General features: G+C 46.0%; 1 protein-coding gene across 9 annotated transcripts in view; it reads left to right on the top strand.

Annotated features, from left to right (window-relative positions):
• Nucleotides 1-23,933, top strand: part of SRSF11 (serine and arginine rich splicing factor 11) — a 30,289-nt gene extending 6,356 nt beyond the window's left edge. The window contains exons 2-14 of one of the 9 annotated variants that reach the window (XM_056814940.1): nucleotides 4,854-4,946; nucleotides 6,134-6,402; nucleotides 11,121-11,254; nucleotides 14,987-15,096; nucleotides 18,370-18,462; nucleotides 19,212-19,261; nucleotides 20,006-20,133; nucleotides 20,693-20,774; nucleotides 21,578-21,709; nucleotides 22,041-22,130; nucleotides 22,546-22,641; nucleotides 22,722-22,857; nucleotides 22,966-23,933. In XM_056814940.1, the coding sequence (XP_056670918.1) occupies nucleotides 6,161-6,402; nucleotides 11,121-11,254; nucleotides 14,987-15,096; nucleotides 18,370-18,462; nucleotides 19,212-19,261; nucleotides 20,006-20,133; nucleotides 20,693-20,774; nucleotides 21,578-21,709; nucleotides 22,041-22,130; nucleotides 22,546-22,641; nucleotides 22,722-22,857; nucleotides 22,966-23,163 (1,491 nt within the window). In that variant the 5' untranslated portion in view covers nucleotides 4,854-4,946; nucleotides 6,134-6,160 and the 3' untranslated portion in view covers nucleotides 23,164-23,933. The other 8 variants (XM_056814937.1, XM_056814936.1, XM_056814944.1 and 5 more) reach the window with 8 other exon arrangements.
• Nucleotides 23,934-24,285: the final 352 nt, after the last annotated feature.

Here is a 24,285-nt window from a genome sequence, read left to right as displayed (position 1 = left end):
AAAGGATTTTGTTAAGTATCCACATAACCCTATTTTCCCAGGATGGTACTGATCTCAAGAAATAAAAGTACTTTTTTGATTTTAAAAACTATGTTCATTATAGATAACTGAAAATGTTTCCTTTCTTCCCCCCCCCCACCCATGCCATCCTCCAGCTAATATGTATGTTTATATAGTGTTTTTGTGTTTATAATTAAGATTTCTTTGTTGTTTCTTTAGAATGATTTCCTTCAGAAAAGAGGTCTCAGACCAATTTTAAACTTTAATTTTAAGAAACAGATTACAAAACATGGTTTGAGAATAAAGTTAGAATACAGTCCTGACATCTTTTAGCTTTGAGCAAAACAAAAATAAGAGCAGAAATGTATAACACCATGCCTCCAAAGCATAAGCTTATCTTTCTGGATTAAAATATTGTAACCTTATATAACTTGACCATTATAATAGGAGCATTAGAACTTCAGTTCTCTGTAATCTTTCTCAGAAATCAATCAAATCCTAAGCAATAAATGGATCCTTGCAGGTTGCATTGACTTACAAAAGCACAAATTAATGTCTATGCTGTAGTTTTATTTTGTTAAACATACCCCAATGACATTTTTGTCTGGTTCTGGCTGCATTTAGTTTTATTGGCATGAGTTTGACACCTCTCCTTTAAAAGATATCTGGATCCTTTGGGGAAGGGTGGAAGGAGCCTTTCCTAAGATATTTTTCTTTATCCTGCATATAAGGACTATGATTTTAAAAATTAAGCATATTCATTATTGGCTCAAAGAATGTATAAACACTAACAAATATTTAAAGTTGCTATTCAAACCAAATTGTTCCTTTCAACCTTTTTTAAAAAAATGTGTAGTTGGCTTGTTGCATTAGCTCCTGGGGCCCTTTCTATTTTCCTTTCAATTACTCTCATTTTCTCATTTTTCTCTTGTCTTTCTTTCCCTACCCCCCCCCCCCCAACCCTCTCTTTTCCCTGGTTAGGACCTGGATAATTAAACCTCTAATCAAAAGTTAATTATTGCTTGAAATTAACAGTAAACCATACTTTATTGAGACTAGGGGAGTTTGAAGCCCAGAGGAAAACAAAGGGTTCTTAGAGTTTCAAATTTCTCTGAAGAGAGGATTTACTTTGTTAGATAAATTTGAGTAAACCTCTGTTGTTGGGCCTTGGAGCATTTTGAGAGAGACTTTTATTTTGGCCACTTGGGCCACAAGAACCAGCATTTATTTAGCACTAGGTACTTGGCAATCCCTAGTATTTTAACAATTTGTTTCCAGCAAGACCATGACCAGTAGCTCCCCACTCAGAGATAAATGTTAATATTCTAAATTGTCAAATCACTACAGTAGTATTCTGTGGAAATTTTTCATCAAATACAAACATGTGCATATTTAAAACTTTTGATATTTACATTTAAGGGATCATTTTAGAATATGAATTCTTAACCATTAATTCATTTTTAAAAAATATATTTGAAACTGTAGTTCAATGCAATTTGCTTTCCTTTGTAAATTAAGTATTTTATTTTCATGCACTTTATCTTGTTTTGAAAGAGGGGTCTGCCATTTGTCACTAGGCTGCTTTAAAAAGCGCATGGCACAGAAAGGTCCCTCTTACTCCGTAGGAAACTAGAAGTATCTTAAAAGTTTCATATTAATATGAAGCATGGAATTTTTAATGGTTTGGGTTTTACTTAATTCTAAAACAAATCAAGAAATTGTGAAAGGTCTGATATTCCCTTTAGTGTTGCAGTTCAAATAGTTTGAGTGAGTTCCTTTGCAATAATGCTCATTTGTGTGACTAAGTTTATAACTTTAAAAAAAGCTACATTCTTCCTCAGCAATCAACCCTGTGAGCCTACCCTCTTATAATTTACTCTAGGAAGCAGCTGGGTAGCTCAGTGGATTGAGAGCCAGGCCTAGAGATGGGAAGTCCTGGTTCAAATCTGGCTTCAGACACTTCCTAGGCTTTGTGACCCTGAGTCACTTAACCCCCATTGCTGAGCCCTTACCACTCTTCGGCCTCAGAGCTAACACATAGTATTGATTCTAAGGCAGAAGGTAAGGGGTTTTGTTTTGTTTTGTTACTCCATATACCTTTTAATTTTTTAAACATAGGTTTAGATTGGAGTGCCAGATATAAAGTGACTTTATAAATTATGTATTTTTTTTTAGAAATTAATCATGTTATCTGTCAAGAACAATATCACCTGCAACAAACTTAATATTAATCTCATTAATAAAACATCAGTAAGGTTGACATTTTTGTCTTGACTTCTATATAAAGGGAATTGTTGCACATATGTAGTAGATGCTTAATAAGAAATGGCTGCACAACTATTTGGCTCTACCCCTCTCCCCAAATCATACACAACAAAAGAAAGCTATTCCTTGTATAGATGGAAATACTGTCATTTTTTTGGTACCAAAGTCACTTAGAATTGACTTCAGGACACTAGCTGTTTCTCAATGTGATGTGTAAAATAATTTTCAAGGTCATTTTTCACTCTCCTAAAAGGTTTTTTCTTTCTTTCTTTTTTTTTTCAAGAAAAAAAGCAGACTGAAGTTAAATCTCAAATAATATAACATTAAGCTTATGCATATACCGGTAGAATTAAAATTAATAGTGGAAAACATTCTTCTGAGGAGCACTAGTGCATTTGTTATGCTGTCTGATATATTTTTACACAGTTATAAAAAGATTTGCACACGGCCCCTTTTCAATTCAGATTGCATTTTTTAAAAAAAGTTTGAACTGGAGAGATAAGTATTTTTTAAAGGTCACAGTTTCAGGGGATTATTAAGTACTTGACTCAGATCTTCCTCCACTTAGTATTCACCCTTTAGTTACCACATAGCCACAAATGTAAAACAAAATCTGAAGCGACATAGACAAAGAACTTCTTAATTTCTTAATTCTTAATCTCTAGGAGATTTTTGGTGTACACTGACTTATTTCTATTTTGGCACTGAATAAGCCCATATTTATAGGATGTGGGCGGGAGTAACTTATGCCCCAAACAGGTTCACTCTCCCCCCCCCTTTTTTTTTTTAATTTCCATTTTAAGGGGAAAATAAAGACATCTTGAGAATAATTTCCCTTTGCCATTTGTAACTTACATAGACATGGGGTAGAAGGGAGAAGAAAACTAGGAGACAAATATTCAGGTACATGCTCAGTTTTTTGAACAAAGACATTGTTCTTGATTTTTAAGGCCATTCATCTCTTGAGTTCTACTGGTGCTGGGCCCCTCATGTAAAATGTGAGGGAATAAGGAAAGAAAACCTTGGCAGACTTAAAAATATGATTTGTGTCTGAGAAATTAAAATGAGTTTGTTTTCTAGACAGGTCTGAAAAGAAGAGATAGATCCTCATTGCTCTGCATATTTCTAGAATAAAGACAGGTCTGAAATGAAATACTCCATCTACTTCTATATCTGCCCTGGCTGGTGCCCTAGACCTGGAGTGCCCATAGGCCAGATTCCACCCTGAATCCCTTCTGTCTCCCTCTGATGTGTGTTACTGTTTGCATGTTGTTTTGTCTGACCCATTAAAATGTGAGCTCCTTGAGGTCAGAGACCTTTTCCCTCTCCTTGCCTTATGCCTGATATATACAAAGTGCCTAATGCCAAGACCAATAGGATTTAATCAAACAGTTACTAATTTGCCTTGCCTAATGAAAGTTTCTCTTTCTCTGTATATCTCTGTATGTGGACACACTATCTTCTATGCCAGTGGATCCCACATCTCCATACCCAGCTTCAGGCTCTTCCTCTCAACTTCAGCCCCACATGCCCAGTTGCCTGTTGGATGTTTCAAACTGGATGTCCCAGGGCCATCTTAAACCCATATGTCCAAAATGATGTCATTATATTTATACCCCACAGTAACTCTTTCCCAAACTTCCTTCCCTATTTCTGGTGAAGATATCACCAGCCCTCCATTCTCCCAGTTTCATAAGCTCAGCATTATCCCTCCACTCTCCCTTGTTTCCATGTCCAATTTGTTGTCAGGGCTTGCCAGTTTATACTTCCACAACTCTGCTATCCAATCCCTCTTTGGTCATGTGGCCATTTCCTTAGTTCAGGCATTTATTGCCCCTCACCCTGACATATTGCATCAGCCTCCTGGATGGGCTTCAAGTCTCTTACCACTCCAATCCATCCTGCACACCATGACCCAGAATAGTTTTCATTAAACATATCTCTACCCCCCAGTGGCTTCCTGTTGCCTCCAGGTTAAATAGAAGCTCCTATGTTTAACTTTTACAACCCCTTGGCCCTGATCTTATTTATCCATCCTCTTTGGATGTTGCTTCTGCTTCCCACACTCCACACTGGAGCCAAATTGGCCTTTGGGTTGTTTCCCCTTTTTGTGCCTTTGCACTGTCAGGTGTTAGAGGAATGCACTCCTTACTTGCACCTCAGAAATTTCTTTCTCCTCCTCTAACAGGTAATTCTGCCGACAGATTCCCCTCAACTGCTAGTGCCCTCCCTTCCAATCTATCTCCTCTTTAACTACTTTGTATATATTTGTATTTATTAACTTTATATGTTTATGTTGTATCTACTTCTATGTCTGTTGTCTCCCCTGTTACAATGTGATCTCCTCAGTGCATAGGATTGTTTCATTCTTCGTACTTGTATCCCTTTTGCTTCCTTAGCCCAGTGCCTGGCACACAGCAGGTACTTCATAAATGTGTGAACATACTCTTCCATAACTAGTTGAAATAGCAGGTACAATGTGTAGACTTGCTTTGAATCCCTTTGGAGACAATTGTCACCGATGTGGGTAAGCTGGAAGCCATGCTTGTCCTATCTGTGCCTGAATGGTTTGTATCTTTCATTTGTAGAGCATCCATTTAAGGGCACAGGATTCTTCAAAAAACCTGTATCTGATAGGAACTGCATTTTAATTTCATTGGATGAAAACTGTGTATTAGCAGGTGAGTTTGGCCTTTTTGTTTTTATAATGTCCAAAAGCTGGTACGTTTCTCGTGCTCCTGGGATTGTGCTAAATTAAATTCTAGATAGTTACAGGGAGAGAAACACCTCCCAAGGGACTTAAATTGTCCTTAGCTGGGGTGGTGTGGTTCCATCATCCCAGAGGCTGTTGGGGAGCATTCCGTGGGTTATTATCAAGCAAATTATTGAGAGGCCATTATAAAGTAGTCACCTATTGAGATTACTTTAGGCAGAGGTGTCAAACAAGCCCCCAGAGAGGCCCCAAAAATGAAATTGGGAAATAGTTAACAAAATCCATAAAGACACTGTAGAAACAACGTTAATGTGTGGTTTCCTAAGTCAAATGCAGCCAACTGGCAGGGATCCTTAGGGTGTGCAGGGCCTGTTTCTATCCATTTTGACCTCCCAGCGGTAAAGGTTCCATCTATAGAAGGAAATGCCCTTTAAGGAAAAGCACTGAGGTATTGGACACCCGCCCCAGAGCTCCTGAGGCAGCAGAAACCATTAGGCTTTGGGGGTAATTGAATGATAAGCCCATATAGGTAAAATAAAAAATAGAATGTGTCACGCCATGGCAATAACTAGTTTTGGAAGAGCGTGGTGGAAAAGACAGGAAACACCACCCCATTCCCTCCCCCTCCTCCTTCCATCTGGCCTGCCAGTAACACCCCCGGGAAACCCGCCGGCAGGGCTGGGGGGTATCAGCGCTTGGAGAGCGTGGCTGGGGATGCAGATCCCGCCCTTGAGCTTCCAGGCTAATGGGAAGGAGGGAGGGGTTAGGCGTGTTCTGGAAACTAACCGAGGCCTGGGTAGCCTGTAGGCCGGGAGAGGTTTGGGCTTGAGCCCTCGTTCAAGTGACGTCAGTGGGATGACGGCGCTCGTACCCGTGACGCGGCGCGCAGGCCGGGACCGCGCACGCGCCGGCGCAGGGCATTGTGGGACGCTGCGGCCCAGCCCGAGCTAGTGGGGCGGCCGTTTGTTGTGGGCGTGCGTAGGCCTGCGCGCGGTCCGTGGCCTGGCCGGCCCTCCCTTGGCCTTGGTCACCCCGTCGTGGTCGAGCTCTCCCTCCCCCTCCTTCCCGGGCGCGGCGGCGGCGTTGGCGGCGGACCGAGCGGCTCCCCTCCCCCTCCCCTCCTCTCACTGTTGTTGTGTGTTTGATGTGTTAAAGCAGGAGCGAGCGAGGCCCGAGAGCGCCATGAGCACGCCCACCGTCGTCCCCAGCGCCCCAGGCCCGGGTCCGGGGCCGAGCGCCGGCGGCGGCCCGGGCGGTGTGGGCGTGGGCGGCCCCGGGGGCGGCAGCGGCGGCGTAGGCGTGGGCGGCAGCGGCACCGAGGTCATCCAGGTGACGAACGTGTCCCCGAGCGCCAGCTCGGAGCAGATGCGGACCCTCTTCGGTTTCCTGGGCAAGATTGACGAGCTGCGCCTCTTCCCGCCCGAGTGAGTAGCGGCAGCGGCCGTTGGCTGGGCCGGGGAGGGCGGGAGGCGATCCACCCACTCTGGTGGGGGAGGGGAGCCGGGATTTCCTCCTCGCTCTTCTGTAGAAAGTTGCTTCCAAGAGTACCCGGACACAGGTGGAGTGGGGGACGCGGGGTGGCTGTCGGGCGAGCCCTGCCCCTGCCTAGGAGATCAGCTCTTTCCCTGCTGAGGCGCTAAACAAACCCCTCCCGGGGCCTAGGAGAGCTGGCTTGATTTCAGCCAATCAGCTGGCTTCTGGCCCTCTGCCGCCTGGGGCCATTTGGCCCCAGTGGCCATATTCTGAAAAGGCTTAGGTTCCCTCCTTCCTTGTTTACAGTACGGCTACTGGTGGTCCTGACAGGCTTTGGGTGCGCTGAGGGATTGTTTATGCCTTTGTGCTTGTGGCTGCTGTCTTTAGACAAAATGGCAGGTCACTAAGTAAAGCCAGGTGTGCCTTGGGCCGTTTCTGAACACCAAGAAGGCTAGAGGGGGCCGGCACAGATTTCTGGCAGAACAAAGTGTGCAGCAGGATGGGCTCTTCATTTCCCTTGTGGCACTTTGTTTTCTTCACTTGAGTTTAGTGGCAGGCAGAAGAGCTCGCAGTTCTTGATGTGCCCCCAGCCATCCGCCACTTGGCCTATTCCCATAGATCTCGAGAGTAAGGCAGGCATTAGAAGAGGAAACAAAGCAATCGAGGAGCAGGGTGGAAAAGAAATGCAAGTTAGGGGCCCAGAGACCTTGGCTCCGCACATACCTCTACCACCACACATTGCGAACAAGTCTTAGAAACCTCACTTTCCTCATCCTGACCAAAAGCAAAGGTTCTCAAGCCGCCTCAAAGCTCTTAAAATGATTGAGGATTAGGGAACTCACTGGATAAGAGTGCCAGGCCAGGGTGCCCTGGGTTCAAATTAGATCTCCAAATACTTGTGACCCTGTGCAAATCACTTAATCTCCGTTGCCTGGCCCTTCCTGCTCTTCCACCTGAAGTTAAAAAGTTTAAATAAACTTAGAAAAACATAAAGAGCTTCTGTTTTATTATCTACTGATAGTTACTGTATTGGAAACTAAAATATAAATTTTTTTAATGCGTGTCGTTTACTTTAACTTAACATTTTAATGAAAAATCTCTTTTCCAGAACCGAACACTGAATGAAAAGATGGCATTTTTTAATATCTAGCTTAAAAGAAGACAACCTGGATTCTCCTATTAGTTTCTTCAATCTATCGCAATATGTTGTTTTGGTTGAGGTATATGAAGAAAATCTAGCCTCAGACAGATAGTAGTTGCATAGGGAGGAGTACTTTAAAACTGCCAGATAATTGTGAATGTTATTTTCTCTATACTGCACAGAAACTCAACTACTCATAGTTGCCATCTGAGCTCTAAAGCCATATTGTTAATTTTTATGAATCCATGAATATAACTTCTACATCTGTGGGTGGTTTTTGTAATATCTCACAGATTGTTCGTTTGGAAAATACTGGTTATCTAGATTTTGCGTGTGTTAACACATGTCCTCTTAATGTCACCAAAAATCTCATCTGAAAAGTCCTAAGTACTGGGAAGTTAGCAAAGCCATAGCAGGTAGAAATTTTCTAAAAAATCAAATCTTAGCTTGAAAGCTTACATTTTTTTTTTTCAAACTGTATCTGCCAAATATACTACATACTCCCCAAGTTCGAATAACAGTTTTGAGCTCTAAATTTAAAGGGCACCTTTTCCTACTTGGGTATATACCCAATGGTATATATATGTGTGTGTGTATATATACATATCTATATAATGGCACATGGTCTTAACGACTACTTACCATTATGCCCTACAGACTATTAAGAAGATGGGGTGGGGTGCCAACATTTCATACACACTGTTACATCAAGGATTTAAATGGACAGATTGGTTTGTTGTTGTTTTTACTGGGTGGTTGTGCCTACAAAGAACACAATAGTGACTAGTATAATTTAGTGCTATAACCCTGATTCCAATCTTGTGTTTCCTGTTATTGCCTTCTAGCTGCTGAGATGGTCCCCAAAATGTGCCCATCAGAGTACTTCTAACCTTTATTAGAGTCAGTCCTGAACCCCAGGCATCAGTGGGGGACTCATTTTGATAACCTGTGATCTAGATGAATTGAGAACAAGCCACCTCAGAGCTCAGTCCTTTCTTGATTTGATGATTACTGATGCTGATTAGCGTACTGAACAAGTATATTGCTTTTGAAAGATACAGCTCTGGAAAAGATAAGAACAGCTTTCTTTTCTTCCCATTTTCAATACTACATCCATGAAGTATAATGTTCTGCCTCAATAGGCTTAGCTCTTCAAAAGAAGAAGAAAAAAGTGGGTGGATTATTGCTGTTCACACCATGGCACACCTTTTGTTTCTGGAAAGTTGTGTGACTGGGAAATGAAATAAAAAGTATGTGCATCAGCACTGAACTTGTTGGAAATTCCAAAGTGTAAAAAAAAAAAAGAGTTCAGCTTTGGTAAACATTGAAGAAATGTTAGTTTAATGAATTCTTTTTTATTCTAAAACAAATTCTGAAGCCTGTTGGCTACCATATAAGTCCTCTCCCCCCCCCCCCCCCCCAGCTATTTTTGCCATTTGCTTTAAGTTGTCCAGCATTAAGAAATTAAGAAGTGATGGCTCAGTTGAGGTTCTGCAGAAGTTTCTCTTCTGAATTAATTTAAAAAATAAATAAATAAAAGTCCTGTGGTAATATAAAGCACAATGACTTACTTGATTCTAAATTTAATCTTTTGGATCTGAAGCCTCATGTTATCTTTCACCTTAGTGCTATTGCTGTCCTTAGATGGAAAATAAATCAGGTAAATGGGTCAAAGTCTTGCCTATAATTTAAATTTGATAATATAGCTATTTGAGGTTTGCCGAGCTCTTTACAGATATTTGATCTGGGCCTTACACAAGATGTTATATATGTAGTGTTTTACTTCATTTTATAGATTGGAGTAACTGAGGTTCAGAGCTCAAGTAACTTTTTCCTGTGGTTACAAGGAAAGTAAAAATACCAGATACAGAATTTCATTGTTGAGATCTTGATATAGTGGAAAGAGCAGGGCACTGGTTTTAAAATCACAGGGTCTTGGGGCAAATCCCTTTATCTCTCTGGATCTCAGGTTCTTTAAATGAATGGTTTGAGCCATACAATTGCTTAAGATCCATTGGAGATTCAAATCTGTTATCCTCTGAAGCTCAGAAGGGGCTGTACCTTTCTCAGTAGCATGGGTAATTTGAATTCCTACGTTAGACTCCTAAGCTAGAGACTCCTATTGCCTTCTAGCTGCTTCCTGAGATGATCCTTGGAAAGATGCTTTTCAGAGTACCACCTTTAGTCAAGAGTCACTCCTCTGGGAAGAGGGGCTCCTGAGTGTATTCTGTGGGGAAAATTGTTTTAGGGACTTGAGCCACCCACTTCTGCTGAAAGAGAGAGCTAACCTTGAAACCTGGAGGGCTTGGGTTCAAATGTCACCACTAAAGGCAAGTTGCTTAACTTCTTCCTGTCCCTGGGCAACTCTCTCCAGAGTAGTTTCAGAAGAGGCAAGTGACCCACTCTGGAAGAGACAGTTTTCCTTACTTAGGACTTCCCCAAACCAGTGTAGTTTCATCCCTACTCCCACTTCAAGTGCTTTTGACAATTTTGAGCCTTCAAGGAGCTGTAACCAACCACTGATGAGCTTTGAGCTTCTTTTCCCCTCTATAGTGTGCTTTCCACTCCAAAACAGCACATGAAATAATTAAGATGTTTTTGTTTGTAATTCAACTAAATGTACAAGGCAGGATGTTTACTGGCTGAAGGATCTTGATTTCTTCATTATTTCCAAGGTTAATTGTACTTTTTTTTTCTTCCTTTAAAAAAAGGTGTATCATGGAAAGAGCCAGCACAGCTAGAGTGGGAGTTTAGAATAGACTCCTTTTTGTATGTTGCATAGATAGCAGTAAGCTACATATGTAAGCATGTGTGAGCATGGAGCTTTCACCCCCTGGTCACCTTATTAAGCCTGATAAAACCTCATAGTTGTTTAGAGGATAAATGAGATCAAGTCTAATCAATTGAGACTTGTGCTCTCTGGGCTTGAAAGTCAAAAGTAAAGCTGGTGAGTACCCTTTACAAATTTGGAATTGCTTACTTAAGAAAAATAAGCCTCCCCTCCCTGAAGTATACCAATATCAGATTGATAAAGTGGTGTGGTGTTCACTTTTCTAGATCTACACCTCCCAAAACCTGGGCCATCTGCTCTTAAATCTGTCTGATTATAAATTTCTTTTGGTCAAGAGTTTATATGGAAGAAAGGGGAAAGTGAAGCCTAGAGGAAGAAGGCCAAGGGAATTGATTAATGACTACGGGCATCCATTTGTCTTGGGAGCAAAACTATCCCAGCTCTTTGCTGTAGTGAAAATTGGACATTTCCTTTGAGGCTACTTTACACTATCAATTAATATTATGTCTTAGCTAACTAAACCTATTTCCATAAATATGTATTTTGGGAGATTTAACAACTTTATTTATTCAATTGTGAAGTGGCAATGTGCATATGGGTTTTGTGTTCTAGATTCGGAACCGTATTTGAAAACTTCACTTCTGGCCCCTGCATGTGATTGGTTTTTGGTAATAATGCCGTTTCTGTGGTAGCTAAACTCTTTTCTCCCTTTTGATTTGTTGTTTTTTCTTTTTTAGTGACTCGCCTTTGCCAGTCTCATCACGTGTCTGTTTTGTAAAGTTCCATGACCCAGACTCAGCAGTTGTGGCCCAGCATCTGACAAACACTGTATTCGTTGACAGAGCTTTGATAGTCGTACCCTATGCAGAAGGTTTGTGCTTTGTTTCACTGCCTATGTGGCCATCCTCTCGATGACCGTCTACCTCAGTCTAGTTTTGTAGAGTGAGTAATAGTAGCATGTGAAAAATGAAAGCAATTAACATATGGAGACCCTTGGTATACTGTGGTCCGTACTTTTGGCTTACTTTGCAGCCAATTCTTAGTTGATCTTAATTCTGAACATTAGAATCGGTTCCAATTTTTCTAGTTTAAGTTGTTTTTATTAGTAAGACTGAAATAACTGTCCTTAACTCCAATTCCTAAAAGACATTTAATAAGCTCTTATCTTAATTGGTGTTGAGTTTAACCCTTCCCCCTTCCCCACCTTCCAATAAGCAGTCATTCAAAAGAAGCAGTCCGTTATATGCACCTTCCTATAGATGCCTTTAACTAAATGCATGACTTGGAATTCCACTTTAATAACAAATGAGAACAGATGGGAGCCATCATTTCCTTTCAGCAGTCACTTTTACTTACTTAAGTTGACCGAATTGTAGATTCCAGTATACCAAGGGTTGAATGATTGTGGTTTGTGTGAAAAGCCAAAAATTCCTATAGGTTAGGTGCCAGAGGGGCACTGGGTATTTTATTCTGTTCAGCCTTGCTATACTTTATAGAATTTCACTAAATAATAAACTCTTCTCTCTGTTATTTGTGTGTGTGATTTTTGTAGTGGAGAAGGCAAATGCAAAGCCCTTCCAGATGACTGAAAAACAGTGGGTCCTCTGCCGCTACAGGGGATTCTAGACAATAACTAAAGGCCAGCAAGCCCCGCTCAAGCCCCCCAGGTGTTTTCCTGGTGTAACCAAATGTTAACCACATTTTCTCTCTTTTTACATTTTAGGCTGTTAAAGTAATTGGACAGGACAAAAGCAAGGGGGGGGTTGGATCTTAAAGGGACAAGACAGCACTTTGACAGCCAGTTTCTGAAACTTAAGGCATACCTTAGTCTAAATGTACCGTTACTTGACTTAATTTCTTTATAAATATAGCATATGATTAAGTGAAATATAAGAGACTTACTGGAATTAGGTAATAAATATGTATAATCGCTGCATTATTGGCCAGGCATTTTAAATTCATCCCTTTTTTTCCTTCCATGAACTGGTCAGGGCCACTAACTTCTCGATACTGCCTATTCTAAAAGGAAGATACCTTACCTCACTCAGTACCAACTTGAGAATTTGCACCATGCCTTATAATTGGATATCCAGAAACTTGGAGAGATGGATTTTGTTTTTCTAAAGAAACTGCCTTGATTTTCTGCTCCAGGCAAACAAAGGCATGTTAATCTAGCATAACCATCTCAGTCCTAAAGAGTGAGATCTTCCGGGGGGGAGGGGGGGTGGCAGCGTGTGTTGGTTAAACCATTTTCTTTTTGTCATTGTGCCTGTTGGAGACGAAATCTGGCACCCAAAGAAATTCAGACCGGGAGCCTGACCGATGGGTCTTGGGGCAGGTCTTTGGGGGCAAATGCCCATAAAAGAATTTGTACGGACATTTTAGGGAGGCCTTTCTAGAAAAAAGCAATCTTTTGTTGGCTAAGCCTTCTCTCACATTTCCAGATGCTAAATAAAATGGAGCAGATCTTATGAGAGCAGCTCTTCATTTCACTTTTTCAGATGTTTTTGAAAGTGAAATTTTTTAGTCTATTGGATTCTGGATGTTTTTCCGTTCCAATCCCTCCCTCTTCTTGGTGTATTTCTCTTAGTGCTGTGCGGTGTTAATGTTGCCTGGCCCCAGGCGTCTTGCTGCACAGGTGCGCGTTCCCTGGCGCACAGCCCCACCTGCTCCATTTTTCACTCTTCCCCGTTGGTGGCGGCTCTCGCTTCACGTGCTTGAAGCACACACACACAGTGTGGGGAAGGGGAAGGCGTGCCCCGAATTTGGTAACAGCGCGATTGTAGTCAGATTCGGAAGGAGCTGTGATATTAATGGATGGGGGGTAATTTAGGTTCCTCGGTTAATGTTTGTTTCTTTTTGTCTGTTTCTTTTTCTTTCATTTCTACACATTCATGCAGTATTTCATGGTTCTATCAAAGCCGCAGTAAAAAAAACTCTTGACGCATGAAAATAACTGGTGAGGGGCCTCATTGCTATTTCCCCATTGTAGTTTTATCTTTCGATAGTTTCCCTTTTTTAAATCCGAGGATCGGATGCATGACTTTTTTAATGGATGCAGATCTTCTATGAGGTGTCTCACAATAAGCCCGAGAGGATTTAGCCTGCCAGAAATGTTGCTAGTTGATATATACATACATAGATATCTACATATCTATCTATATCCTCTTCCTGAGACAGAGTTTTGCATGCACAATTTCCCCTTGATCAATCTCCGGAGGTATGTTAATATCTATACTATAGATGCCCACGCAGTGCCCTGTGCCCCTCCCAATGACCTCCCCCGCTCCCGCTCCCTCTGTAAGTCTCGCTCTGGCCCAGACGAGCCAGATGAGGGTGCTGTGTGTTAGCGCTTGTTGATGTTATCTATCTATCTATCGGCACTCGCAGTGTAGGTGAAGGAACCGTGACCTTTATTTAACAGTGGTTTTTCTTTTTTGTTGTTGTGTTTTACAGTTCTTTTCCCTGGTTCAGCCTGAACTATATACCAGGCCCTGCTGAAAATACCACCCAACAGTTTTCTTCTGCAGCTTGTCCAGTTTCTCTTAAGTGCCCTGTACATATTGTATGTTTATGATGAGATGCAGTTTCTTAATATGTTTTACCGAAACTCTACTGGTATTTGCAAATATGTAGTTACATTGTGTTATTGAACTCTCATTTTGGGGGCTTGGGCACATCAACAGATTGGTCCATCTATCTCTAGGGCTTTTGCTGTTGGATAGGACTAAAACTGTCTACCTGAGTATATGTCTCATTGACGGTAGGACCTTTTGTAATGTCTATACTGAATACCCAGACGACATACTCGTCTCTCGTGGCTTCCAGAGCTTGGGCCAAAGTTCGCTTTTTAACTGACAAGAAGTAGCAGACTTTTTTGGTACAGTTAGTCTGGCACAGATTGGAACAGAAAGCATTTTACTGCACAGGTAAGGAATGTGCCAAAGTATAGACCCTTCACGCACCCAGTGTGTATTCAGAGATCTTCAGAGACATTCAGATTCACTGAGTCAGCAAAAGCCCTACGCTTGATTCGACAGAAAATTTCCTTACATACCTTTCTTCTCTTTAATTTTTACAAAATTTGTATGGTAGGTGTAAAAAAAATCATAGTGAACTGTACCATATTATTAACCCCTAAATCAAACTTTTTTTGTCTTGTGTATCTTGATTTTTCTGTGTGCTTTATAGTGAAGCAGCCGACACGAGTCGTTGTTCATAAAACAGCTTTTGAAAGTTGAGAGCACACCCCTGGAGAACCGACTGTGCTTGCTTACGTTTGGTTCATGACTTAAAAATCGAGTACAGGTGATGAAATCTTGGCAGTGTTAACAAAAAAGTAGTGTGTATTGTGCTATTTTTTTTTTACTCTAGAAACTTAACCATTTGTAGAGAAAAAGGAAGTCAATTTTTCACACATTGAAGTTTCATTCTGACATAAAATTAGTGATAAATATTAATAGAAATCAAGCTTTATATTTTAGCCAACATAAGTACTTTCAACAAACTCAGGTGGTGTATCAGGGAGACATTTTCTGGGTGTTTTTGTGTGTTTTCTGTCTTGAAAAAGAATGTATTCTAATGCATGGCTATCTCTCTGCAGGAGTTATTCCTGATGAGACTAAGGCTTTGTCTCTGTTGGCACCAGCTAATGCAGTGGCAGGTCTTCTGCCTGGTGGTGGACTTCTGCCTACTCCAAACCCCCTTACCCAGGTATGGCTCCTTGTCAACTTTGGAGAAGATGAGAAAGAATGTAAAATCATGAATGAAGCCATTGTAAGACATGATCTCATTACATCACAAGTAGGAGACATTCACTCATTTAGAGAGCTAACAGTGTAGTGTTTTCTCCATTAATTATTTTCATATTTGTGCTGATATAAAAGGTTACTACAGATTTAATATAATCACATTGTATAAAATTTGGAATGTCAAAACTCTCTTGCCCCCAAAAGACAAGGAAGGGTGTGCTAGAACACGTCCATCAAGCCAGTAGGAACTAAATATCCGGCTGTGCTTACTGCTACAAAAATGTCGGCTGCTGCTGCCTGGTCTCGTGCTTTTGTGAATTGATGGTTATAACTGTCAGTATAATTCATTATGGTAGTAACTCGATTGGATTTAATATAAGGATTTGTGGTCATGTGGCCCATAATTCATAAGGCTACACTTTGGGGACTGTCTTAGGTCCTCATCTAGGTGTTCTTCACTGTCCTACACAAATGTAAAAGAAAGTCTGTATACCACTTATAAATGTTCTTCTGTCAACCATTATTTGTTGACATAATTCAAGGAATAACAAAAGAACAAAAAGATACATATGAATTGTACAAAGTCAAAATTGATTCATTTATAGCTGGCATGACAGTATACTTGGATGACCCTAGGGATTCAGTAAAGAAAGTTATCAGAATATAAAATTAGTCCAGCAAAATTACCTGCACTTATTTTGATTTCTATGTCTAGTACTAAATAAAAATGAAGAAATAAGAAATTATATTCTAGATAATTACAGAGTTCTTTGAACTACCTGAAAATGAACCCGCCAGGACTTAGGCATAATTTATATAAATGCAATTCAAAAACACATTGGGGGGGGGGGGATATTTAATCACTGGAGAGAGTCGTTGCTCCTGATCAGGCTGAGCTGATAGCCTTCACAAAACACCCTTAATTTACAGAATTAGGATTGTGTGACTTTTAGTACCCACAGAGAAGCCTTTTCGAACTAGACAAAATCCATTTGGAAGATGAAAGTCCTAGTACATCAAGATGAAGCTCAACAGTTGAAAGGTGTGGTGTTGCCATACTTTAAACTCGATTTTAAAACAGCAAATGTCAACACTTGAGCCTTTTTTTTTTAATATGATGGAACAGAATGGAGAAGCAAAAATCTAAGCACCCTGATATTTTCTAGTCTCAAGAACAAATAATTGAAGAAGTTCTTTCAGGAGAAAGAGTAGAGGCAAAGACTTCTGGGGAAATTGGAAAACAATTGGGTGGAAGTTAGATTCCAACCATTGTCTTAAGTCTTATGGTATACAAGGTTACATGATTCTTAACAAAGAATAAAAAACATCAACCTTCTACAGTAAGATAATTTTTACTTCCTAAAATTAAAATTCCTAAATATCTAAAATGGAAGAGAACATTTCCATCAGATTCCAGAATTAGAGTGGAGCTTAAAATCAGGAAGGCTTGGTTACCTCCTGACATGAACTGTGTTCCCCAGGCACCGCTCTCTAAGCCCCTTAAATTTCAGAGAATGTGCTGAGCTACAAGTTCACTAAAACAATGAAATTAAAGAATTCAGGTAGTTAACTATATGAGAAAATCCTACAAATCAGTAATAAAGAAATGCTTACTAAAATAGGGGTTTGCCATCATGCCATTTAATTTTTCAAAAGTGATAAAAGTTTCCATTCAGGGGGACTTGGAACTAAAACGTGGTTCAACACTTGGATATTGCGATTTGGAGTTCTGCAAAAGTAACTAAATTATCCATTCTGGTTGGTTCCACAATGGTCCCTGAGAAAGTCAGGAAAAAGTGAACTCCCTCCCTCAGGACCTTTTATGGTCATGCATCGTCCCCTTTTGGGGCGAGGGAAGGTAAAGAATGAGAGATGGGGTGATGGAAAAGATAAAATTGAATTTGAAATGCTTTTTTTAAAAAAAAGATCGTAACTATGGCAGCCCACATAGAAAGATCACTTAAAGGCGCGGGGGTCACAAGTTAGGGACTACTGGGGGGAAGGGCTTGGATGCATGTTGAGGTGAAGTCAGTGTGGCTCAGTTGACTGGATGAATAAGATGAGACCAGTTACGAGGAACAGAGGTCATTATAGTAACGGAAAGGGACATCATAAGGTGCCTCTGTTTGGGGGATGTAGGGTGATCGATTATGACTGGACATGGGATTTCAGTGTGAGGAGTTAAAGGTGTGAAAGCCATTCCACAACTGAACAGGCTACCCTCCAGGCTTTGGCCATCTGCCAGCTGTGAGACTGCTGCCTTTGCTGTCCTGCACTTGGGTCCATCACACTGTTAACCCGCTGGATCCTTAGAGTCCATGAGTGTGAGCCAGAGGCAAGCAGGATTAAACCCAGGATTGTAGGCTTCTCGGGCCACCTCTAATACTGGCTACCCGGCAGATGGTTTTTGACCAGTTCGTTTTCTTCTTAAGTGCCGGGGTTGGGGTAGTGAAGAGCTGTGTGGCACGTGGCAGCAAAACTTTTCCTTTCTTTTTTTTTAACTATCTGGATCATGCTCTAGAAAACCTCAGAAAACAACTGTGATTGAAATAATCCTGATAAAAATACACTGTTAAATATCATTCCTAACATTTTAACTGCGGTCTCATTTCCAGCCCGTAGGACCAAGATGAGAAAAGGAGCTGTTAACTGTTGCTCTTCCACAGCTTGGCCAATAAAAAGAGCTGGGCTTTGGGGGAGGGCGGCTGGCTACACATCAAGTTTTTTCTGCTCCAAGTCTTTTGACTTGTTGATAGGTCCAGGGATTTGTGCCTTGTTTTTTTGAAGGGTGTTTGGTAGCTGCAGTAAGTATTCTTGGTAGTTCTATGTGAGTCTAGAGAAAATTAAACTGAATCTGCAACAAACATTACAAAACACTCAATTGTAAGAATTGTGTGATTTTAGAGCTGACTAGGGTCCTGAGAAGAAGCTCGTCCACTCAGAGGAACTGAGATCCAGAGAATGTAAGTGACTCGTTGGTTGTGGAAAAATCAGTTTGAATGTGAACCCCTTGATAACAGGACCTAACCCATGTGGATTTGGAGGAACCAAGTTCTTTCTGGATTAAAATGTATCCTAGTCTTCTATTGCGTTAGCCTGTGGTGCACATTCTCCAGTAATGCTTCAGGACCAAAGACTTGGTAACCATTCTGTACCCGATTGTGTGCCTCCCTATCAATGACTGGGAAACACACTCGAGGCACAGAGCTGACTCCCTCCTTTATGTCTCCCACAGATCGGTGCTGTCCCTCTGGCTGCTTTGGGAGCCCCTGCTCTGGACCCTGCCCTTGCTGCTCTTGGGCTTCCTGGAGCAAACTTGAACTCTCAGGTCTAGTTTCCTTCCCTCTTCCCTGATCTGCATCCCCCAAGCATAAGGCAGTGTTAACTGTATTTTGAAGCTGCGATTCTGTGCCTGAGATACTTAGAGAGAGTTCGTTTTCTTCTGAGGCCCAAATGCTGTTCAGACTTACTGGTTCCCACTCAGAATTACAGTGCTTATAGCTGCAAGCGTTGTGTCGATTTGGGCACATCGTCTATGCTGGGAGCTTCGTCGAGACACAGAAATGAGCATTGATTACTCTTGGTGTTTGGAAAGATGCCTCTTTCACAGCTCTCTTTTGGGTTATCGGTTATTATACTGTCGCGGAGTTGCACTTTGTGTACTCTTAGCGGGGGTGAATTTTAAAATGTTGAGAGTGTGTGAAAAGCTGTCCTTCCATTCCATCTTCATCGTCCCTTAGAGGACATGGCTAGGAACAATGAAAACTGTGTCATGGGGCAGCTGAGTGGCTCCGTGGATGGGTGGTGTCCTGGGTTCAAATGTGGCCTTGGCTGTATGATTCTGGGCACGTCACTTAATCCCAGGTGCCTCCCCCCGTCTGCCTTGGAACCAGTACAGTGTCACTGAGTCTAAGATGAAAGGTCGGGATGGGGGGGGGCTGGGACTATCAAATGGCAGGCGGGAGGGGGGTGATACAGAGCCCTGCACGCCCCTCCCCACCCAGGAGCCTTTGAGGAATCTAACACTTGGCCAGTCTTTCCTCTGTTGGAAATGCCTTTTCCTTTTCTTTTTTACAGTCTCTCGCAGCAGATCAGTTACTGAAGCTAATGAGCACTGTTGATCCCAAGTAAGTGTTACAAGTAAAAGTCTCGTGGGGGGGGGGGGGGGGGGGCTCTCCGCTTGTGACGGGTCCTCCTGCCCGTGGGGGAGAGTCGCCATTGTAAAGTCTGCGCCTTCCTTTGGACGGCCCGAACGTGCGGGGTCTTCAGGCCTGCGGTTGGGGGCGGGGGTCTGGCGGCCGGGGTGTGCTGGGCCATTCGCTGGGCGTTTAGGGAAATCTCGCCTGTCCGGCTCTTGCCATGGGCCATTTCCCCGAGCGTCTGCGCCCTCGAGGGGCAGCAGCAGGCCGGTGCGAAAGGGGGCTCAAGGCTTCCTTTCGAGTCTGCCTTTGGCCTCGGCTGCTTGGGAGGCTCGCTCCCATCCCCGCTTTGGGGTCTGGGCTTTTGTCCCTAGTCCGTGAGCATTACGAAGTCCCTTCTTTGTGCCAGGCCCTGTGCCGAGGCTCAGGTGGTGCAAGTATGAGAAAAGGCCCGCATTCCCGGCCTCCGAGCAGCTTCCAGAGACCCCACCGAGGGGGGGGGGGGGCAGGCAGGCGTCCCTGGGCACAGCGGACCCCTCGGCCTGGTCAGAGAGGCCGCGGCGAAGCCGAGCTCCTGCCCCAAGAGGGCTTTGGCGTTCTGGGGGAGCATCCCGGCAGCCGTGCCTGCTCCGAATGGTCTCGCTGAGACGCGCCGCCCTCCCGGCTCCGCTCCGTCCCTGCAGCTTTCCCTCTTCGGGGGCTCGAGAAACTGAGCGCTTGGCTTGATTTCAGGTTGAACCATGTAGCCGCAGGCCTTGTTTCACCGAGTCTCAAGTCCGACACCTCCAGCAAAGAAATCGAGGAGGCGATGAAGAGAGTGAGGGAAGCGCAGTCGCTGATTTCGGCCGCCATCGAGCCAGGTGAGCGCCCCGTCCGCGACCGGGGGGGGGGGGGGGGGGTCTGGGCCTGGCCTTAGATTGTGGAGCAGAGACCTGGGGAGGCGCTCGGCTCGGCCGGGGCCTGGGCCGCTCGAAGCAGCGGGGCCTTCACGGTCTTCTCTTGGACTCCTTAATTGAGTGATAAAATGAAGCCCCAGAAAATCCCGTCTAACCTCAGAGTTCTCCCCTCTGAGCGTGATCTCAAAAACAGTTTTAAGGTCTCCCATAGTAGATGCCTTATTGGGTCCAGTGAAGATTCTGCCCCCCAGAAGCGATAGTGAAAGAGTGGAGTTGAAGGGAAGCCAGGGAACACCTCCAGGCCCGGCACAGAGATCCGCTCGGTTCTGAGGAGCTGAGCCAGGTCGGGGGCTTGAGGGCCAGTGGCGGGACTCTCCTGGGCGACCCACAAGAGAAATCGAGCCTGTTTCCTCAGAACGTTTGCTACGAGAATTAGTCTTGGAGAGGGGATGGAGGCTTGGGATAAGGACAGGCGGTCGTGCCTCCGGGGGGACGCCACAAACCTGATGGCCGCTCATTGCAGATAAGAAGGAAGAAAAACGGAGGCATTCCCGATCCCGGTCGCGCTCCCGGAGGAGGAGGACGCCTTCATCTTCCAGGCACAGGTCAGAGCCCTGTTTCCCCCTCGTTTGCCTCTAGCAGTGCCTGTCCAGGGGTCTTGCTGAGCCTGATCAGCATGGGCAGGTGCTGAACAGAAGGTCAGGGAGGCTGCCCGCGGGCAGCAGGAGGTGGTCCGTTCCTGGAGAGGGCCGGCCCTGGGCTGGGCGCCGCACGGCAGCTCGGGCTCCTTCGCCCCTAGTCTGCTCTTCCTCTTTTACCGACTCCCCTTTGATCCCCAAGGACGCCGCCAGCTCGGCCTCGGGGCACCGTGTCCCCTCCTTCCAACCGCGGGGCTCAGAGAGTCTGAGGCCAAGTAGGAACTCGGCCTTCTCTGCGCTCTGCCCCTTGACATCCTCACTGTCTGGTCCTGGAGTGCCAGCCTGGCCCACACCCATCCCCCTCCCCCCCCCCCCTCGCTCCCTTTGGGCAGCGTGCGACCGCCTGTGAATGCCCTTCGTCCCCTTGAGCCGAGCTTGTTCCATGACCCGTCCTTGGCCGAGGCCTGGTTCTTGGACGGTCATAAGCAGATCTTTTGAACGTGGCTGGGCTGGACCTAGTCTAAACGGGTCCCCGCTCGGCAGGCGGAGCGGAAGTGGCAGCAGAGCTCAAAAGGGGTGCCGGCGGGAGCCCCAGCGGGGGGGGGGGGGGGGTGCTTTAGCCAGGAGGCCGCCAAGACTGGCTCAGAGCTGGCCGGATGCCGGCTCCGTGCTGGGCGGTCCCGGCAGTCTCAGAATTCGTCTCTGTTGGCCTGAAGGAACCGATTCGCCCGTTCTTAACGGGCAACGCCGTGTGGCTTTTTCCTCCTTAGACGGTCGAGAAGCCGATCCAGAAGGAGATCTCATTCCAAATCGAGAAGTAGGCGACGATCGAAGAGTCCGCGCCGGAGGAGGTCCCATTCCCGCGAGCGGGGCCGGCGGTCCCGGAGCACGTCCAAGACCAGGTGGGGCTCGGCCAAGGACCTTCCCAGCAGGCCATGCGCTCCTCCTGGGCCTGGGTAGTGAGGCTCCGCCTCCTTCTGGGGGGGGGGGGGGCGCGGCTGGGCCTTTCCCAGATTCCGGCTTATCACAGGCTCTTCTCACAGTTTGGGGTTTTTTAGATCATGGGGGGTGGGGGGGGCTGTGGAATCCCCAATTGACACCCTTGTGATGGCCTACAGTGGGAAAACCCCGTTTAGAGCAACGTTTTTGTCTCCTCGTAAGAGAACTGGAGAGTTTTACGTTGTCTGTGTGCGTCGGCAGAACCTCTGAGCCTTGTTTTTACTCCCACCTCAGAGACAAAAAGAAAGAAGAGAAAGAGAAGAAGCGTTCGAAAACGCCACCCAAAAGCTACAGCACCGCCCGCCGGTCACGGAGCACCAGCCGGTGAGTGGCTCGACGTTGATCCGGGGCTGGCGAGCGCCGCCCGCCTCCCCGAGGTGGGAGCACCACCAGGGCAGCCCCAAAGGGCAGCGGGGCCTCCTCCAAGATGCTGCTGCGGAGCTCCTGCTGGTCCTGAAAACCAACCCAAGTGGGGCAGCCTTCGGCAGCCCATCCCCCATCCCCATCAGACTGTTCCTGCATCACATGACCTCCGACTCCTCAGCTGCTTTTATTTAAGCCAAGGGCTGTGAATCGAGCTGGGGGGGGGGGGGGGGCGTCTTTGAGTTCTGGCCAGCCGACTTGCCTCCTCCGCAGGGGAGCGCCTGCCCGAGCTGGGGGTGGCTGGGGGGTCTCGAGCACTTGGCACAGGGAGGACCTGGAGGAGCATCGGGTCAGCCGCACACCTTTGTCCTTGCAGGGAGAGACGCCGCCGGAGGAGTCGCAGCGGCACCCGCTCGCCCAAGAAGCCGCGCTCGCCCAAGAGGAAGCTGTCGCGCTCGCCCTCTCCCCGGAGGTGAGTGCTCGGGCGGGGCGGGGGGGGGGGGACGTGGGGGGCGGGGCGGCCTCTGACCCTCGGCCCTCCCTGTGTCTCAGACACAAAAAAGAGAAGAAGAAAGAGAAGGACAAGGAGCGGCGCGACGAGCGGGAGCGCTCCACCAGCAAGAAGAAGAAGAGCAAAGACAAGGAGAAGGAGCGCGAGAGGAAGTCGGAGAGCGACAAGGACGTCAAAGTAGGTGGAGGGCGGGCTTGGCGGGGGGCGGGGCGGGCCACCCCGGGGGAGCCCCCCCCCCACCTCCCCCGGCAGAGCTTGACTTGGCCCGTGTCCCCGGCAAAGCAGGTGACGAGAGATTACGACGAGGAGGAGCAGGGCTACGACAGCGAGAAGGACAAGAAGGACGACAAGAAGCCGCCCGAGCCGGCCTCGCCCAAGGCCAAGGAGCCGCCCAACGAGAAGGGTGCCGGCGGCGACGCGCTGCGGGAGTCCAAGGTGAACGGCGACGACCACCACGAGGAGGACATGGACATGAGCGACTGAGGGCCGGCCCGGCCCGTGCCTCGGCGTCATTCCCGCTCGCTGCCCCGTCCGCCCCCACCTAGATGTTCCGAGCTCCGAGCTAGCCCGGCTGGAAGCTCCGCCCCTCGCGCCGGCCGGGGCCCGGAGCCGCCCGGCCAGGCCCTGCCTGCCGCGTGCGGGCGCCGCGGGGCCCCGACGACCAGCTGCATGCATCTCCAGCAGGCATGGATTGTGGATGTTGTATGATCTCCTTATTAAACTAAGCTCGCGTAGAACCTTTCTAGAGTTTGATTCCTTCCAGTCTAGAGCCGCGTAGGGAATGCACCGACCGCATGTTCTCGGGGCGCCGCCCGCCTCCTCTTCCTGTGCGTTTGGTTTGGCTTTCCAGGTTCCAGATGCCCCCCGACTCCCTCCTGACCGATTAGGCTTTTGTTCTCCCCTCACCACCCGCCCCCCCCTCCCCCCCCCCCGTAGCCGAGAGCCCCCCCCAGCCCCCCCACCCCGGGCACAGTCTGGTTGGGCTTCTCTTGGGGTGCGACTGGGAAGGTGCGGGGGGGATGCCGGGGAGGGGGGGGGCGCTTGTAGCTTTGGAGAGTCCCGGCGTCCCTTGCTCCGAGCTCGCCTTGTAGACAGACCCCGTTGGGCCGGCCGCGGCGCCGCTTAGATGCGTAGTTGTTAGCCAAGCTGTTCCGTAGGTACCAGCCGAGTAAGCTCCTCCCCGTCCGTGCCATGTTGATGTACAGTTTCTGCCGTTGTTTTACAAGACTTTGATAATAAAACCCTTCAACGAAGCTCGTGTTCCTAGAAACTGCACTTGTGTTTATTTGCACCGTGACGCCTCCCCCTTCTGGCCGGCCCTGGGGGACGGGGAGGGTCGCCTGGGGGGGCCAGCAGGGAGGCACCAGGGGGCCTTTGCTTTCCATTCTGCCCGGAGACAGTTTTGAAAGCCCTTTTTAGTTTGTAGATGCCACTTTTGAAAACGTTTTGCTGGGAGCCTTTGAATTAGTAAATGGGCTCACCGGGGGACCCCACCGAAACCACCGAGTTTTCTGTATTTGGTAGTAAAATTGATTTTAATAAAACTGGTTTTATCAGAAAAGTGTGTGTTTATTGGCTCAGATCTCTGCAGGGCACAGGCTAGCG

Source organism: Monodelphis domestica, chromosome 2, assembly GCF_027887165.1.
Source record: "Monodelphis domestica isolate mMonDom1 chromosome 2, mMonDom1.pri, whole genome shotgun sequence".
NCBI classification, from domain to species: Eukaryota; Metazoa; Chordata; class Mammalia; order Didelphimorphia; family Didelphidae; genus Monodelphis; species Monodelphis domestica.
The sequence above is the reverse complement of the archived record's forward strand: the minus strand, read 5'-3'. Positions and strand labels throughout refer to the sequence as shown.